Source organism: Rhinatrema bivittatum, chromosome 10 (assembly GCF_901001135.1).
Source record: "Rhinatrema bivittatum chromosome 10, aRhiBiv1.1, whole genome shotgun sequence".
Taxonomy (NCBI): domain Eukaryota; kingdom Metazoa; phylum Chordata; class Amphibia; order Gymnophiona; family Rhinatrematidae; genus Rhinatrema; species Rhinatrema bivittatum.
Genome location: NC_042624.1, coordinates 20,231,756 through 20,249,870, shown reverse-complemented (window position 1 = coordinate 20,249,870; position 18,115 = coordinate 20,231,756). Strand labels below are relative to the sequence as shown.

Sequence of the window (18,115 nt, the reverse complement as noted above, 5' to 3'; positions counted from 1 at the left end):
CCACTTCAGCAAGTTTTGCGACCAGCCACAGGCAGCTGTGTAGGGCATGCCTCAGTGCAGGCATCACCTGAATCTTCGTCATGTTTCCAGTTTCAAGTCTTCATCTTCCCATCTGGAGTCTGCTTCACTTCCGGCGTGGTCCACGACCAGCCACGGGCAGCTGTGTAGGGCTCGCTGCGGTGCAGTACTCACCCTGTACTAGTTCCTGAATCCTAAATCCTCGTCTGAGTCTTCCAAGTTCCTTGAGTCCTTGTCTGAGTCTTCCAATCCTTCAGTTCCATGTCTCATCTTGTCGCTGCCCTCAGCCTCCATCTGGCCTCATGCACTCATCATTCCCAAGCAGCAGATCTAGAAGGGCTACCAAGTGGCTGGAGGGCCACTCTTGAGACCAGCATTGCATTGTTGGGTCTCACCTGTGCGTGCAGGTCCAGTGCAGGTCTGAGCTTGCCTTGTTCCAGTTCCTTTATGTTCCACGTCTCGATCCTGGTCCAAGCTTGTTCCAGCTCCAGCCCGTGCTTGGACACTCTCACCTCCCATGGTGTGTGTCTTGGGGCTCCTCCCTGAGCTGTGCTGTGGTCCAATGGCTCACATCCCTCTAGAACAAGCGACCACACCCTCGTGCTCGCAACAGGCTGGAGCAGGGATCAGAGGGTTTTCTTTGATTAACCCTGCTCTACTACTTCTCCCCCTACCTATGGTTGCAATCTACATCTGTGGAGGCCAACAAAGAAGAACCAGACAGGTCCCTGCTCCATCTCTCACCATCCTGTTCAACCCTTCCACGCTACCTACTGCCTGAAGTAGAGGACTCTTCTCTGGTCTGCTGTCTGAAGGAGAAGGGCCCCAAGCCCAGCAGCTCACTGTGCTCCCAAGACTTGGGATTCAGCTGACAGCAGTTGGGAGAAGGGAGTCACCCAGAGCTCTGGTCAGGCCAGAAAATTTGCAGAAAGGGAAAGGGGTGAATGTTGAAAGGGGGTGAGGGGAGAAGGGGTGAATGTAGTTGATGAATATTAGGTAGAGCAGTGCATGAAGTCAATGTTTGAGAAGTTGGGACTCGAGATATAAATGCTGAAAGGAGAAGTGGTGCAAGATGGGCATGAATGCCTCTAGGGACATAAAAAGGGGTGAATTCAAGAGTTGGTGGAGGGGGGGACAGCACAAGAAGCAGCTTTTGCTGTGAGGAACATAGGTGGTAAAGATTGTTTCCTTCCCCATCTCCCTAAAGTAAGCAATGCAAATTGGGCTGCCTGACACCTTATTCCTCACCAAGGTTCACGCTGTCTCATGTTCTGCAATAAGTGTGAATGGACAAGGGCTTGTGTGGCAGAAATAGAGGAAAGGAGAGTATTGAGATAGGGTGTTGTTTGAGAGCCATCTGGGGGTAATGGAGATGGCATGAGTGAACCAGGAATGGAAACAGAAGGATTTCAAAAGAATGGGGAAAGGCAGTAGAGGGATGTAAGAAAGCCGAGGGGAAGTGTAGGTGTGCAAGAAAGTCAGCACTTATGACTGGGGGAGGGTGAAAAAAAAGAAATAGTGTCAGGGTAGCACAGAATTGTTGATGAGGTTGTGTGTGTGTGTGTGTGAGAGAGAGAGAGAGAGAGAGAGAGAGAGAGCCAGAGGGGGTGGAAAGGGAGGGATGGCAAGGATAGTGACAATCATATATAATGAAGGTGGAAAGGAAAGTGTTGCAAACGTGGAGGTGCAGACCAGGATCAAAACTTGGAACATCAGGAACTGGAACAAGGCAGGCTCAGCCCTCCAGTGGATCTGCACGCACTAGTGAGACCCAGCAACGCAATGCTGATCTCCAGAGTAGCCCTCCAGCCACTCAGTAGCCCTTCTGGACCTGCCGCTAGGGAACAATGAGTGCGTGAGGCCAGATGCAGGCTGAGGGCAGGAACAAGATGAGACATGGAACTCAGGAACTTGGAAGACTCAGATGAGCTTACATAGAACTTGCAAGACTCAAAGATACATGGAACTTGGAAGACTCGGACAAGGTTTCAGGATACTTGGAAGACTCGGACAAGGTTTCATGGAACTTGGAAGACTCGGACAAGGATCCAGGATTCTTGGAAGACTCAGGCAAAGATTTAGGGTTCAGGCACTAGTACAGGGTGAGTACTGCACCACAGTGCGCCCTACACAGCCGCCCATTGCTGGTTGCGGGCCATGCCAAAAGTGAAGCAGATTCCAGGCAAGAAAGTAAAGACTTGGAACCAGAAACATGTCAAAGATTCAGGAGAGGCCTGCACCGAGGCGTGCCCTACACAACTGCCCATGGCTGGTCGCGGACCAGGCTGAAGCAGAGCAGGTTCTGGCTTGAGTCTTGGGCATGGACAGAAGCAGACACAAGGTACTCCAAAGACTGGGAACTGGATTCGAGACTCAGGACTCAAGACTTCAGAACTCGGATTCAGAAACAGACCTCGGAATTAAAAACAAGGGGCCTTCCAGAGACTTGTGCTGCAGACATGAAGACAGGCCTTGTGCCACGAAGTGCCCTACACAGCCCCCCATGGGCTGGTCATGGACCACGATGGTGGCACGCCAGGAAAGGTGGACAAGGAGGGAACTTGGAAGCAGGATGAATAGCCGGAGATGAGGACATCAGGACCAGGACTGGAACATCGGAACTTCTGGACATGGAACATCAGGACATCAAAGAGACAACGAAGAAGCGCCAACGAGGAACAGGACCAGGAACATAAGAACATAAGAACATGCCATATTGGGTCAGACCAAGGGTCCATCAAGCCCAGCATCCTGCTTCCAACAGTGGCCAATCCAGGCCACAAGAACCTGGCAAGTACCCAAAACCTAAGTCTATTCCATGTTATTGTTGCTAGTAATAGCAGTGGCTATTTTCTAAGTCAACTTAATCAAAAGCAGGTAATGGACTTCTCCTCCAAGAACTTATCCAATCCTTTTTTAAACACAGCTATACTAACTGCACTAACCACATCCTCTGGCAACAAATTCCAGAGTTTAATTGTGCGTTGAGGAAAAAGAACTTTCTCCGATTAGTTTTAAATGTGCTACATGCTAACTTCATGGAGTGCCTCCTAGTCTTTCTATTATCTGAAAGAGTAAATAACCAATTCACATCTACCCGTTCTAGACCTCTCATGATTTTAAACACCTTATTTATTTTATTTATTTATAACTTTTATATACCGAGGTTCAATTAACAAGATTAATTATCACTTCGGTTTATATTACAAGTTAACAGAGACAAAGTCTTGTTTTACAAAGAACAGGGTAGAAATAACCTGGAATAAACAATGAACAGGGTAGAAATAGTTTGGAACAACATATTCTGGATAAACATAGAGTGTACACCTCTATCATATCCCCCCTCAGCCATCTCTTCTCCAAGCTGAAAGTCCTAACATCAGGTTGAAGGAGACCAGGAACATCAGGAATATCAAACATAGAGTGTACACCTCTATCAAACATCAAACATAGAGTGTACACCTCTATCAAACATCAAACATATTTGATATCAAATATCAAACATAGAGTGTACACCTCTATCAAACATCAAACATATCAAATATCAAACATAGAGTGTACACCTCTATCATATCCCCCCTCAGCCATCTCTTCTCCAAGCTGAAAGTCCTAACATCAGGTTGAAGGAGACCAGGAACATCAGGAATATCAAACAAGAAGCCATCAAGACACAAGAAGACCATGGAGGACCTTGACCAGAGAGAGACTCATGAACGACCATGGATCCGATTCAGAGGCCCCAAGGAAGTGGAAGAGAGCCCTTTTAAAAGGCTAGAATAGGAGCAGACTGATGATGTCATCGTTGGGGCCACGGGGCTTTTCCCGCCGCTGGTCCTTAAAAATTGAGTTAAGGCAGGGCCCAAGGAGACATGATCAGTCAGCAACCATCCCTGCCACATAGGTGCAGTTGGCAGCGGCACCAGGGCCACGAACACACAGTCAGCGGCAGCTTCCTGCTGCGAAGATGAGGCGTCCCTGTGGTGGCACTAGGGCCACAAAAAAGAAACAGTCGGCGGCCCCTCCTGCTGCATAAAGTGGCGTTCGGCTGCAAAGCAGTGGCAGTGATGGTCCAGGGTGGCATAGGCCACAGCAACAGGGACCGGCGGCGTCGGAATGATGAAGGAAGGTGAGGGAGCTGCTCATGGGCTTGTCCCATGGCAGCGAACACCACAGGAAAGCAAGTGAGAGCTAGAGAAGGTGAAGGGGGAGAGGGAGGGCAAAAGAGCCGAAGGGGTGATGAAGCAGGGGGCAGAATTGAAGCTAAAGGTGTGAATGGGTGGAAGGGCGAAAGAATCAGGATGGTGATTGGAGGGGGAAAGATTTGAGAGACACATGGAGGAGGGGCAATGCAAGAGGGGTGAATGCTTCTGGAGAGAGTGACTTGAAAAGGTGTGAATGCTAAGAGAGAGGGAGTTTGTGTGTGAGAACCAGAAAGAGTAGGTAGAGGATATATGTGACAGAGCAAGAGAGGACACTGGAGAGGAGGGCTCAGAAAGAGAGAGAGAGGAAGGGGTGAGGTCAGGATAGAGGGGGTGGGCAAAGGGAAATACCGGTGGGGTGAGGGGCATAGTAGCTTAAGGGGTGGGTAGGGAAGTGCTAATGTTAGAACTACTGAGCCCTTGTCATTATTTTTGTAGGTTTGTGGAATGTTTTGCTGGGACTGATTGAGAGTGTTAAGACAAGAGAGCGAGAAAGATACACATTGGGCAATGGGCAGAGCATGGGAGAGAAAGAAGATGCTGGTCAGAAACAAGAGGGGACAGAATGAAAGACTTTAGAGAGACAGTGGTGGGGACAAGTTGAGAGGATTAAGAGAGAATGGTGGGAACAGGGTGGAGAAATTGAGAGACTGGTGGGAATATTGAGAGACTGGGGAAGGGATGGGATTGAGAGATAGAGATGGGTGGAGTAATTGAGAGAAATATGGAGTCAGAGTGGGGGAATTGAAGGAGAGACTGATGGGAACAGGATGAGAGGATTGAAAGACTCAGGGACAGAATGAAGGGATTGAGATAGACTTGTGGGAAAATGAAGAGGCTAATGGGAACAGAATGAGATTGAGAGACTGTTGGAGGCAGGGTTAGGGAATTGAAAAAGAAAGAGACTGGTAGGGGGATTAAGAGAAACTGCTGGGAATAGGATGCAATTGAGAAAAAAGAGAGACCGCTGGGTACAGCTGGATCAAGAGAGGGTGAGATAATGTTGGAAGAGGGCTTCCCCTTCCCCCTCCCCCTAGACTGCTCATCTTTTGAAAACATGAAGCTCTTTGTTACTGTGTATCCTGATTTCTTGGCTTTTGGTGCATTTATTTATTTATTTTATTTATTTAAAACTTTTATATACCGGCGTTAGTGGGGACATCACACCGGTTCACATATTAACAGCAGAAAAGAAAATTACATTATAACAGGGCAAGGGAAATTGGGAGGGGAGAACGAAAGTGAAGCATAGAGGGATAGAGAACAAGCCAAAGAGGCATTAAACAAGAAATTACAACAGTTTACAGTATTAGTGGTATTATATACAACAGTGACTTAGGTATTATATACATCAGTAAGAGTTAGGTGCAAGCGCTGGGGGCATTTGGTAGCCAGGACTATTCTGGGTAGACTCGTTTGAATAGCCAGGTCTTCAGTTTCTTCTTGAACTTGATGAGACAGGGTTCGAGGTGCAGGATGAGGAGCATGGAGTTCCAGAGGGAAGGGCCGGCAATTGAGAGGGCACGGTCATGGGCGAAGGAGAGGTGGGCTGTTTTTAGGGAGGGTACACGTAGTGTGCTACTATTAGAGGATCTGGAAGGGCGGGAGGGAAGGTGAGGGGTGAAGGGGATATCTAGCCAGTTGGAGTTGTTTGAGTGAATGGATTTGTGTATGATGATGAGGGCTTTATAGTGGATACGGGAGAGGATGGGAAGCCAATGGAGATTTTGGAGAATCGGGGTGATGTGTTCGTATTTACGTGTGTTACAGATTATTCTTGCTGTTGCATTTTGAATGGTGCATGACCTAGTTATAGTCTTTTGGCCACCCATGACCTAGTTATAGTCTTTGCTTGAGTTTCCAGATTTTCCCTGTGAATGGCAAGATGAATAAAAGCACTTTAAAGCCTTGCAGCAGCTCTGCCTGCCTCATATGCTCCAGATATATCAGCACATGGACCTGACTTCATTTACTCTGCCTCCTTGTCTTGCCCCTATCAGCACCTCATCCGTTGTGCCTGTCTGCTCGCCCCTTATGTCACTAGAAGGGCCTGACCTCATTGCTGTGCCTGTCTCACCCCTCATGTCACTACAAGAACCCACTGCGGCGGCCCTCCTACTCATTGCGGCTTAGCCCCTGTGGCTCTCGTGGCCAGCGACAGCCGAGTATGGGCCCGACGCTCCAGTGCCATCCATTTTCAGGGCTAATTGATTCAGCAGGTGAGTTGTTACACACTCCTTAGTGGATTCCGACTTCCATGGCCACCGTCCTGCTGTCTATATCAACCAACACCTTTTCTGGGGTCTGATGAGCATCGGCATTGGGCGCCTTAACCCAGCATTCAGTTCATCCCGCAGCACCAGTTCTGCTTACCAAAAGTGGCCCACTAGGCACTCGCATTCCATGCCTGGCTCAATGCCAGTGAGCCGGACATCTTACCCATTTAAAGTTTGAGAATAGGTTGAGATCGTTTCGGTCCCAAGACTTCTAATCACTCGCTTTACCAGATAAAAATGGGGGACAGCCTGAGCGCCAGCTATCCTGAGGGAAACTTCGGAGGGAACCAGTATTAGATGGTTCGATTAGTCTTTCGCCCCTATACCCAGGTCGGATGACCGATTTGCACGTCAGGACTGCTAAGGACCTCCACCAGAGTTTCCTCTGGCTTTGCCCTGCCCAGGCATAATCACCATCTTTCAGGTCCTATCACATGCACTCATGCTCCACCTCCCTGACGGAGTGGGCGAGACAGGCCGGTGGTGTGCCCGGCGCCAGGACGATCCCACCTCAGCCGGCACACGCCGGCTCTCACCTTCATTGTGCCACAGGGTTTTTAGAGGCCTTCCAACTAGCACACGTTAGACTCCTTGGTCCGTGTTTCAAGACAGGCCAGGTGGGTCACCGTGGACCCCTAGTGCCCAGTGTGGGCCTCCCCACCTGGCAGCGTGATGTAGTCGGGGTGCAGTGAGGACAGTCCGCCCCGGATGACAGTCATGCCGGGAGCGAGGTGCCCTCTCCCCCTTCCCCTCACCCTGTTCCCCTCGCAAGGGGGAGGGGATTCCAGAGGATGGTGTGGTGGTGGTCATCTCCCTCGTCCCCAGGGGAAATGGCAAAGCTGCTGCCGGGGGGGGGGGCTATAACATGCACCACCAGAGCGGCGAGCCACCTGCCCCCCCCAAGGTCTTCCCAGCTGACCCAGAGCTGATCATGGTGCACCGCCATGGAGGAAATGCACCCTGCGGGGGACGGGGCCATCCAGGAGGCGTTCCCCATCCAAGGGGGATCCGCCACCCCGGTCTGACCGATTTGATGCCCTCTTGAGCTCTCTCTTCAGTTCTTTTCAACTTTCCCATATGGTACTTGTTGACTATCCGTCTCGTGCCAGTATTTAGCCTTAACTGGAGTTTACCACCCGCTTTGGGCTGCATTCCCAAACAACCCGACTCCAAGATGACCTGGTCCTGGTGCACCGGGGGCCGCTACTGGTGTAACACCATCCATGGGCTGAGCCTCATCTTATCTTGCCTCCTTGTCTTTCCCCTATCAACACCACAGGGACCTGTCTTGCCTCCACTGTGCCTGCCTGTCATACCCCTATCAACACCACAGGGACTTGAGTACCTCCACTGTGCCTGCCTGCCTGTCATGCCCCTATCAACACCACAGGGACCACACTACCTCCACTGTGCCTGCCTGTCTTGCCCCTATCAACACCAGAGGGGACTGTCTACCTCCACTGTTCCTGCCTGTCATGCCCCTATCAACACCACAGGGACCTGACTACTTCCACTGTGCCTGCCTGTCATGCCCCTATCAACACCACAGGGACCTGACTACCTCCACTGTGCCAACCTGTGTTGCCCCTATCAACTTTCTGCCACTCTGCCTTGCTGCCATACACCAGACGACTCTTCTCCTTGTGGTGTTCTTGCCACTATCATGGTTCCTCAGTATGTTATTTATTTATTATTTATTTATTTTAAATCTTTTCTATACCGTCGTTAAGATGGGTACCGTCACAACAGTTTACAGTAAGGCACATAAAAGTAACGATACTAAAATCTGTCAGTTTACACAGGTGCCATAAGGTTCGTTAACATAGTTTGTAATCAATATTAATTGTTAAATGTGATAAATCATGTACAGATCTATCTATATCAGTTTTGAGTATAAAACTAGCTTTATAATTGTAACTTATCCTTTAGTGATGAACTATCAATAAAAAAACTACACACTTAATGATTACTGCAGTGTGTGTGGGTGTTCATACCTTGCACTTCCCTGGGTTCTATTCTCCCTTCTCTTTTTGAAAAGCTTGTTTAAAGAGCCAGGTTTTTAAATTTTTTCTAAAGGTTTTGCTGTCTCTTTGTAATCTTAACTCCAAGGGCATGTTGATGCTAGTCTTTCTGCTACTTTGTCCCTTTATCGGCACCTTGGTTTTTTTTCTGTCACCCTTTCTGCTTGCTATGTTCCCCCTTCATTGTGCTGTAGGATATTGATGCCACTTGTCATGCCACTTTGCCTCTCATGCTGCCTTCGAGGGTTCATGCAACTGTTATCGGTGCCCTCTTTTGAAGCTGTGGGTTGTTTTTGACACTCTTGCTGCTGCTTTGCACCTCTGTTAAAACACTCTTGACACTCCTAGTATCCCTTTGCCCCTTTACGATGCTTTAGGCTATTCATGCCACTTTGGTGCCACTTTACCACAGTCTAATTACCTTGGAACTCTTTTCCCCTTCTGTTGATTGCTTCCCAGAAGTTTCATCTGAATTGTTAAGAAAACCCCAATTCTGCAGCCAGAAATAGGCTGCAATACTTCCTCCATTGACTTTAATGGCAAATGAAAAACGAATCAAACTAATAAATATATATATTTTTTTGCTTTGAAACTAATGAAACAAATTGGGGTCCCAATGAAATGAATAAACTAACTGAAACCAATTTTTTTCTTCAGCACATCCCTAATTTATATCTTGATGTAAGCCTCTTAGCACAGTTTTTCTAATATAGGCGGAATAGTTTTTATTTCACTGTATTTATTTATTTATTTATTTCACTGTATTATTTCCAGTTTTTATTTCACTGTACACCGGTGTGATATGTATTTTATACAGGAACGTCGGTTTATAAAAACTAAAAATAAATAAATAAATAAATAAAAAAAATCTGTAAATAAAAAAACTCTGTAAATAGCAAGCCTAAGAGCCGAAATGCAGGTTGCTTCTACTTCCAGAAGTCACCATTTTCCTGCCTCCTCCTGAAGAGGTGGAAGTAAGTCCTCTAGTTCAAGTTCATTGCACTGACATAACCTGGAGCTAATACTCCAAGAGACATCGACACCACCATGGTGCAGGTCAGTGGAGTCAGTCAAAAGGCTCACCAAGGCATTCCATACTTGTGCCAGACATAAGTAAAGCAGCTACCTGGTTATCAATGCACACGTTCACGCCGCCTTACTGCTTAGACACCTTGGCTACTACAGACAGTGCAATAGGATAAGCAGTCTCGCAGCACGCAGTTTCCACGATCTGCTCTCCATGGTGGAGTCTGGGTTGCTATATCTAACACACTACACTGCAACCCTCAGCTTGGGACTCCCCAAGGATCATGGCTAATTCAGCCCTGCTTATCAATCGAACAAAGTAAGTTTGCTTACCATAAACGGTGTTTTCCTTAGATAACAGAATGAATTAGCCATAAAATGCCCACCTTTCTCCCTGGATAGCTCATTGTCCTATACTATTAGCTTTGAAACAGGTTCAGGAGACTCGGGGGCAATTCCCGTGCAGGAATTCCTGCACATGATTAGAAGAGCTCAAAGTTCTACTAGCTTAGAGGGTAACTTTCAAACACGCGCATGGACATCCATGTGTGTGCAGTTGCTGGCATGCGCTCATGGACGCGCTGATTTTATAGCATGTGCCCATCAAAGCAGGCATGTTACTAAATCCGCTACCGGCGCGCACATGCGCACCCAATTTTATATCAGCTCATGCATGTGCGTGCAAATGCATTCTCGGGTGCGTAAGGGAAGGAAATTTTACAACATGGATGCAGCAACACAATAGGCCCTAATCCCAGTTCCCGCCCAGTTCCAATAAAGGAGCGGACTGGGAGGGAACTTCCTAAACCCCGTACCTAACCTGCCACCCTTTTCCCCTACTAACCCTGACCCCTAAAAACCTCACTATTTTTTTTGTTTTAGAACTTACCTGCTCTCCAGAGCAGTAGCAGGTTGCACAGGCCGGTCGGCTGTCAGTGCACGCTTTAGCGGCACAGTGCCTAATGGTGCTGTCCCGGTCTGCCCATGCCCCACCCATGCCCCACTCAGACCCTGCACCCAACCCTCCCTTTTTGGCTAACTCCATTCTAGTGCATGTACCAGGAGATATGTGCATGGCTGCAGGCCATTAAAAATCTGTGCAAATCTCCTGGAATCGCCACACATAGGGCTTTTAAAATTATTCCTTTAGAGAGACAGAATCATTCAGTGTTGCCTGATGATGTCACCCACAAATCATTGCTAATTCATCCTGCTATCTATGGTAAGCAAACTTGCTTTTATCTGCCATCATTTACTGTTATGTTGCATCATCCTGATATTTATAGAAAATAATTCCTCTCATTCTTCAGCTACAGTACAGTTTTGAATTTTCCCAGTGCAGGAATATCGCAATCTTTCAGTTTCAAGATTACTGAGAAATATGCTGCCATTGAAGCTCACAGATTGAATGATATATAGAAGAGGTGAAGTCATTACAAATCACCCTGTCAAGTGGAAACCCCTAATTATGGGCAGCTGGGAAGCTAGCAATGGGATTTAAATAAAAGAAACAAATGCAGCACTCTCATTCAAGAGCGTGGGAAGCACAAAGCAGAAATTAATTCGGAATAAAGTATGGGGGACAAGCAATCTGGAAAGGTATGCGTATTGATAAAATGAATCCTGCAAGTTATTTTTGCATTGGCCTAGCTCTCTGCTTCTCTACACCAATAGCTGAAATACTGTCCTGGAACTCTGAAGCCCACCAAGTACCATCACTAGCAACTCTTATGCTATAATTTTAAAAGCTCGGTGTGCTTAAAAGTCAGGGGATACACGCATGGCTGGGCCGTACGCATGCCGTGAGCATTTTACAAATGGTCTGGCCACGCACATATCTCCCAATACGCACCAAAGTGCTGGGCTACATAAAAGGGGCAGGCTGGGGGAGCAGGGGCTGACCAGGAGAACAGTCGTTAGGCCCTGTCCCGGGGGATCATGCTCTGGCAGGCGCATGTAAAGTCTGCTCATCAGAGCAGGTAAGTTATAAAACAACAACAAAAAATAGGGTAGATAGGGGTTAGGGGTCGGGGAGGAAAGGAGAGGAGAGGAGAGGGAAAAAGGTAGGAAGGTTAGGAGAGGTATAGGGAACCGGGGGAGGCCCTAGTGCGTCATCATGCGTTTCTTTACAAAATCCCCCTCGTTGCGCGTGCTGGTTATAAAATCGTGTGCGCATATCGTATTTTATAACATGTGCATGTATTTTATAACATGGATGTGCAAATTGACCCCTTGGACTGGCCTGTGGTTAATCCAGCTCCTTGTATCCTCTGTTCACCCATGTAAGTACTCAGGTCATAAAAGTAAAGACTGGAAGTCTTTGTGATAGGGTTTTGATTATTGTGAACATACTGTAAAGAAATACTTAAGGCTGACTTAATAATATGTTAGATATTTATATTGTCAGCTGTTTTTTCTACACTAATGTTTATATCACAGATAATCTGTATTTTTCAAAATATGGTAGATTTTGCTAGATGAACAGGCCTTTGCTGGGCTTGTTTGTCAGGTCAGATAATTGGCTGCTATTGTTTAGGGATGGAAGAACATCTACCAATGATACTCTGGAGACTTCATTTTTTTCCAGAAAAGTGGAAGATGCAAATTTGAATTCTAATGTATAAACATGACTTTCTTGTTTCAAGAAGTGTGACAATTTATTATCACTGTAAAGCCTCAGTTAAAACTCTAGATACCCTGTATTACCAAACAGATGAACATTGCCTTATATTGTGTGATTGCATAGAAAAATGAATAGGTGTAATACTCCACAGTGCCTTGTAGTTTTACTTAGTAGTAGGAGCGTAGCCACTGAACTAATTTTTTGTTTGGGAGGGGGAGAAAAGTTTCTCATGGGACAGCACTTTGAACAGCTCTCTGCCCACACTCCCTATCCCTTACTCCATCCTACGTGGGTTTTCATGGTATTGGCTACATTTCTGGCAACACTCTGTATCTCTAAATAATTACCTGCCAAAAGTAAACAATGACTTTGATGGCTTCATGTCTAGCCCAAGGGCATTAGGTTTCCCATTCTAGTTACCCCTTTTAAAGGTGCAGATCATGGACTGGCAGTGATTCCAATGGCTCCAGGCCTTCTAAATGCTGCACCTTTAAGGAACAGACTCAAAAGGCACATGATCTTGCAGGTGGAGGTGAGGCCCTGATCCATAAATGAGGAGCCACAGGTCTCCGAGATCCATCCATAGCTACGCCTCGGGTAAGTGGATGGGTTGGTGGGTACAATGATCCAAAGTGCTTTACAGCATGAATGACTAGGTGAGTAGGTGGGTATAAGGCTCCCTTATGTCCTGTAGTTTGAGGGAATAGATGAATGTGTAGGATAACATCTCTCAGTGCTCTGTAGTTTAAGTGCACAGGGTGGTATAACATTATTATGTTATTTACATCACTGTGATTATACAGACTGATATACACTGTACTTCCATACTTGGTTAGAATAAAAGAAGATCAGAGGTCCATGAAGTCCATTTTTCTTGTGATTACCTAAACGTTCTCTCAGGTTGTCCAACAGCAGTTGTTGAAAGTAATCTACTAGTTCTTACAGCCACTCTCAGCGATGTACATTTTGTCCCAAGTTCACACACATTTTGGGTTTGATTTGGTTCCTGAAATGATGTTAGCACTGTTTACCAATACACAGAATAGAGCAGAAGTGTTTGGTCCCCTGGAACACTTTAAGGCTCCATGGGAGTTTAAGCCATTCCAGCTTTTACTATATGTCTAGTTAATTATACTTCAACAGAAAGAAGCCCAGCTGTGCCTGAAAGATGGAATGGCTCAAACTGCTCAATAATGGGTGTCTTGATACCAGAGTCCAGCTGAGGAGTGATGAGGTGAGTGAGTAGCATGTCACTCTAGGTTACATGATTCCTGGAGGAGGAGGTGGATCTCATGGAAAGACAGTCGTTCTTTGGGTTCTCGTCTCCAGCAGTTCAGCATTAGCTTATAGATGTAGTCAGGACAGATAGTAGGCTGTGGCAGGTAAGTCTTGAAAAACAAAAAAGGAAAGCAGTGTGATCACACTTACCACTGAGCAAAACAAATATTCTAGACTTTCTTGAAAAGACTAGAAGTCTTTACTGTTCATGCATGTGATTTCCCTCACTGCTATGTCTCAGCAGTCATTCTCAGTTCCTGTCCACTCAAGCTTATAGAAGTGAAAGAAAGGCCTCAAGGGGGTGCAGATGGATTTCTGTGACTGGTGAACTGCTGTCTTTGGAGAACATCTCTTAGGGTTAGAAACTTCATTTTCTCTGAAGATAAATTGGTTTACTAGTCACATGAGTGGGATTCCTTAGCTAAAGGTAAAAATAAGAAAACTGTCAAAATAAGAAAACAAAATTTATTGGGAGGTCTTTTTTCATTTTGTTATTTTTTAATGCTTTGCCTTCCAACACACAGGAAATTAGAAAAAACTATACAAAAGGGATCAATATCTGTCTGGTGGTAGGTACAATAACACTCCAAAAAAAAGATGAAAATTCTAGAAACATCAGATCAATATGTTCAAAGTACCAAGCCACCCAAAAAAATCACCACTGTTAAAATGCTGACCAGCACTCCATTCAAATGCCCTCCACCCATCCCTCTCCCCGCCCTGCTAGCTCTTTACCACAGAGCAACATAGGCAGAGAGAGAGACAAAGACAATGAAAATAACTGAAGCAAAGCAAATACTAAAGAATGACACACAAAGTCACTTCCAAAGTGTGTACACACAAATTTTCTCACCATAAATTATGTTTTCCAAAGATAGCAGGAGGAATTAGCCATTTCATGTGGGTGACATCATCCGGCAGCACCAGACAGATGTTACGATTCCTCCTGTAGCTGCGCCACAGGAGGCATCTCACCTTCTTCTGGAGGCCGCTCCGAATCCAGGGCCTCGCCTGAGCAATTGTCCGGATCCGGCTCCACGGCCTGGGAGGCCTTCGGTGTTTGGGGCCTACTCGAGGCCTGTTCCACTGCAGCCTGGATACTCTGGTGTGGACCACAACCTTCTCCTGGGGGTCGGGCCCACGCTACACCTACCCTTGGTGCGGTATCGTGCCAGGAGCCCTAGGGCACACTCACTCTAAGGGGGACCGCTCTCCTAGTACCCCCCGGTAACAACAGACTTGTCTCTCCAAACTAGTACAGCTTTGCGCTCTACTGAACATGCAGACATTGCCTCATGAGCCTCCTCAGTCAGTATCAGAGCTAAGTCCAGCTATACAGTCAACTCTCCCGGTAGGTGGGTGGATATTTCATGGCTTATTCATCCTATCATCTATGGAAAACACCACTTCTGGAAAGGAAATTTCCTTTTTCCTTCAATAAGCAGGCTGAATAAGCTATTACATGTGGGAAGTCCCAAGCTGAATGTTGTAGTGGAGTGTTTACATACAGTACAGGCCCCAAAAATTAAAAAAATAATTTTAAATCGGCCCGCGGGTCTGAAGACGGACACTCAATTATGCCGGCGTCCGTTTTCGGAACCTGTGGCTGTCAGCGGATTTGAGAACCAACGCCGGCAAAATTGAGCGTTGGCTGTCAACTCGCTGACAGCTGCCGCTCCTGTCAAAAAAGAGGCTCTAGGGACGCGCTAGTGTCTCTAGCGCCTCTTTTTACCATGGGCCCTCATTTGCATACTAAATCACACGCACAGGAGAGCAGGCGCTTGCCCGCTCTCCCGCGACTTTTACTGTAACGGCCCGATAGTAAACAACCCAGACACCATGGTGGAAAGTGGGCTACAGTGAGAACAGATTGTGCAAAACTTCTTGCCCAAATTTACTGTCCATTTTCAAAAGATTAAGCAATAGCCCTCAGTTGATTAGTTTTAATTGAATCTGTGTCTTGCAATCCTGCTAAAGTGTAGCAGTGGTGGATACACTCAGCTATCCGATTAGATAAAGTATGCTTGGTGACTGCTACTCCTAGCCAGTTACAAAAAGCTGGTTAGTTTGATGATGTGGTTGAGTTCATCTTTTGTAATATGCCAAGACCCTTTTGCAGTCCAAGATAGGGAGGACTTTCTCACCTTCATGCGTGTGGAGCCTTGGAAAGAAGGTAGATAGTACTATGGATTTCTGAAAGCTTCTACAGTATTTCTGCCCTTAACTCCAGAAAATTTTTGGGTAGAGATTTTTCTTGGAAGGATCAGGGACTCTGAGTGTTAAGTCCTTCTTAGTGAACTCCCCAGCCTAGACTGGATGCATCCATGATGAGAATAATTTGATGAGGAAAAATTTGGAAGGGTAATTCCTTTGACATGGGAGAACCACCATGATAGGGAATCCTTGAGCTCCTTCATAACACATTTGCATTCCTGAAGGCTCTGTGTGGTTTGATTTCACTGAGACTTCAAAGTTCATGGTAGATACACATACCATGGAGGACATCAGGCCCAGAATTCACATCCAAGTGGATGTTTCCTGACACTGTGTCACAGCAGCCACAGTGACAATAAGCTAATCTGCAGGTGCACCTTTTTTTAGAACATGCAATATGTCTGGGAGCCATGCATTAAGGAGCTGCTCTAACATATCAAAGCCTCTGTCGGAGGTGCTTAGTTCAAGTCTTTGGAACCCTTGCTCATACTCAAGATTGTAGGGAGCTTATTTGAGTTGAGTTGAATTTTTCCCATTTCCCATCTCTTTTACCCTTCCAGGTCCCAGCAGTCTTACTCTCCAGCTCCCTCTTCCCTTCCAGTTAGACTCATATGCTGTGCACTAATGCAAAAATAGAAACATCATTCCTCATAAAACAAAATAAAGAAATATAATAGTAAAAAACCATATTTCAAAACAGATCACAGAGCATCTAATAAATAATAAGAATAAAAACAATTTTAAACATTTCCCAAAAATCAATTAAATAATTTAAAATAGTAGACATATCAAATAACACTCAATAATTAAAATAATAAGGAAACAAATGTTCACCTCTCTATACCTGGGTACTTTTGATTTCCAATCCCCCTAATGTTGTCCTGCATTAGTGGAGAGGTCGAGGTGGGGGTGCGGTTCAGGAGAGAAAGAAACACGCAAATGTTCTCTCTCTCTCTCTCATATACAAGCTCTGACACATACAAACATACTCTCTCTCTCTCTCATACACACAAGCTCTCATACACATACATACAAGCTCCCTCTTTCTCATGTAAATATACTTACACAAACGCTCCCTCTCTCTCACAGTAATATAGTATTGTCGGCAGAAAAAGACAAAATGGTCCATCCAGTCTGCCCAGCAAGCTTATAGCAGTGACTGCCACTCTATGTAGGTTACCCCCAAGTGTTCACCAAGTGTTGCGGTCTCCACCGCTTCCCCTTCTTTAGCTCTGAACAGTGCTCACCTCCGCTGCTGGAAACGTCGCGTTCCGCATGCCCGGGACTCCTGCGGCTCTGCCGGTTCCACGTGGCGGCCGCCATTGCTTGCCCATCTCCCCGCTGCCTCGCGCGCGCGTGAGGATGCACACTATGTGCACACAGCTCCCGGAAGTCTGGCCCCGCCTGTGCTAATGACGCCACGCCCTAAGCCTGATATAACCGGCGTCCGGACGCCTTCTCTTTGCCTTGCAACGAGGTTCACTACTGCCTAGTAGTTCTGAGTTGCGCTTCGTCTGTTCCTCATTCCTGACTTGACCTTTGGATTGCCTTTGACTTCGCTTCAGCCTGCCGCCTGCCTCCGACCTTGGTCCGTTCCTGACTTCGCTTCAGCCTGCCGCCTGCCTCCGACCTTGGTCCGTTCCTGACTTCGCTTCAGCCTGCTTCAGTTCACAGTCAGCTACAGACTCCGTTCCAGTCTACAGCCTGCTCCAGTTCAACAGCCAGCTACAGACTCCGTTCCAGTCTACAGCCTGCTCCAGTTCAACAGCCAGCTACAGACTCCATTCCAGTCTACAGCCTGCTCCAATCCACAGCCAGCTGCAGACTCCCTTCCAGTCTACAGCCTGTTCCAGTCCACAGTCTGCTATCGATTCTACCTCAGCCTTCAGCCTGTTCCTGGTCCAGTATTCTACAAACCCTGCCTCACGGTCCGGCTTACTACAGGTATTGCTGCCGCCCGCTGTCCTGTCATCAGCTGGCCCTCGACCTGCCGGCCTACAGCCGGCCTACAGACTATCTTTCTCTCTTTGGACTTTCCTTACTACACTCCCTGCCCAGGCTTTATCTGCTATTTGACTCTGAGCTGAAATCCCAAGTCCCAAGGTTCCAGGACCCTACTGGCTCCTCCTGGGGGGCTCCTGGTTCCCGGGTGAACACCGCCGGCCTGTGGGTCCGCCTCCCGGCCTACCCTGTCACCCTGGGTAGACCGGCCCAAGGGTCCACTATCCTGCCTGCAGCACCCAACTGCAACAGTTTGCAAGGCCATGGACTCGGCGGAGACTCCAAGCCTACAGGCCATTCCCGGGATGGCTCAACATCTCCAGCAACAACAACACTGCATTGACTCTCTCGCTGCCACGGTGGAACAGTTGGTCTCTCGCCTTGAGGTTTCCACTCGGCAGTTGCCTCCTGCACCTGCGTCTACTTCAAGTACTCAGCTGCCCACGCCTACCTGGTACG

General features: G+C 47.0%; 1 protein-coding gene across 2 annotated transcripts in view; it reads right to left on the bottom strand.

Annotated features, from left to right (window-relative positions):
* DDR2 (discoidin domain receptor tyrosine kinase 2) overlaps window positions 1-18,115 on the bottom strand; it is a 662,671-nt gene that overhangs the window by 3,764 nt on the left and 640,792 nt on the right. Inside the window, exon 17 of one of the 2 annotated variants that reach the window (XM_029618161.1) lies at window positions 10,572-13,551. The exons of the other annotated variant lie outside the window; for it this stretch is intronic. Coding sequence (XP_029474021.1) covers window positions 13,414-13,551 — 138 coding nt within the window. The 3' untranslated portion in view covers window positions 10,572-13,413. Of the gene's footprint in view, window positions 1-10,571; window positions 13,552-18,115 lie in introns of those variants that run through there. 2 annotated transcript variants of the gene reach the window in all.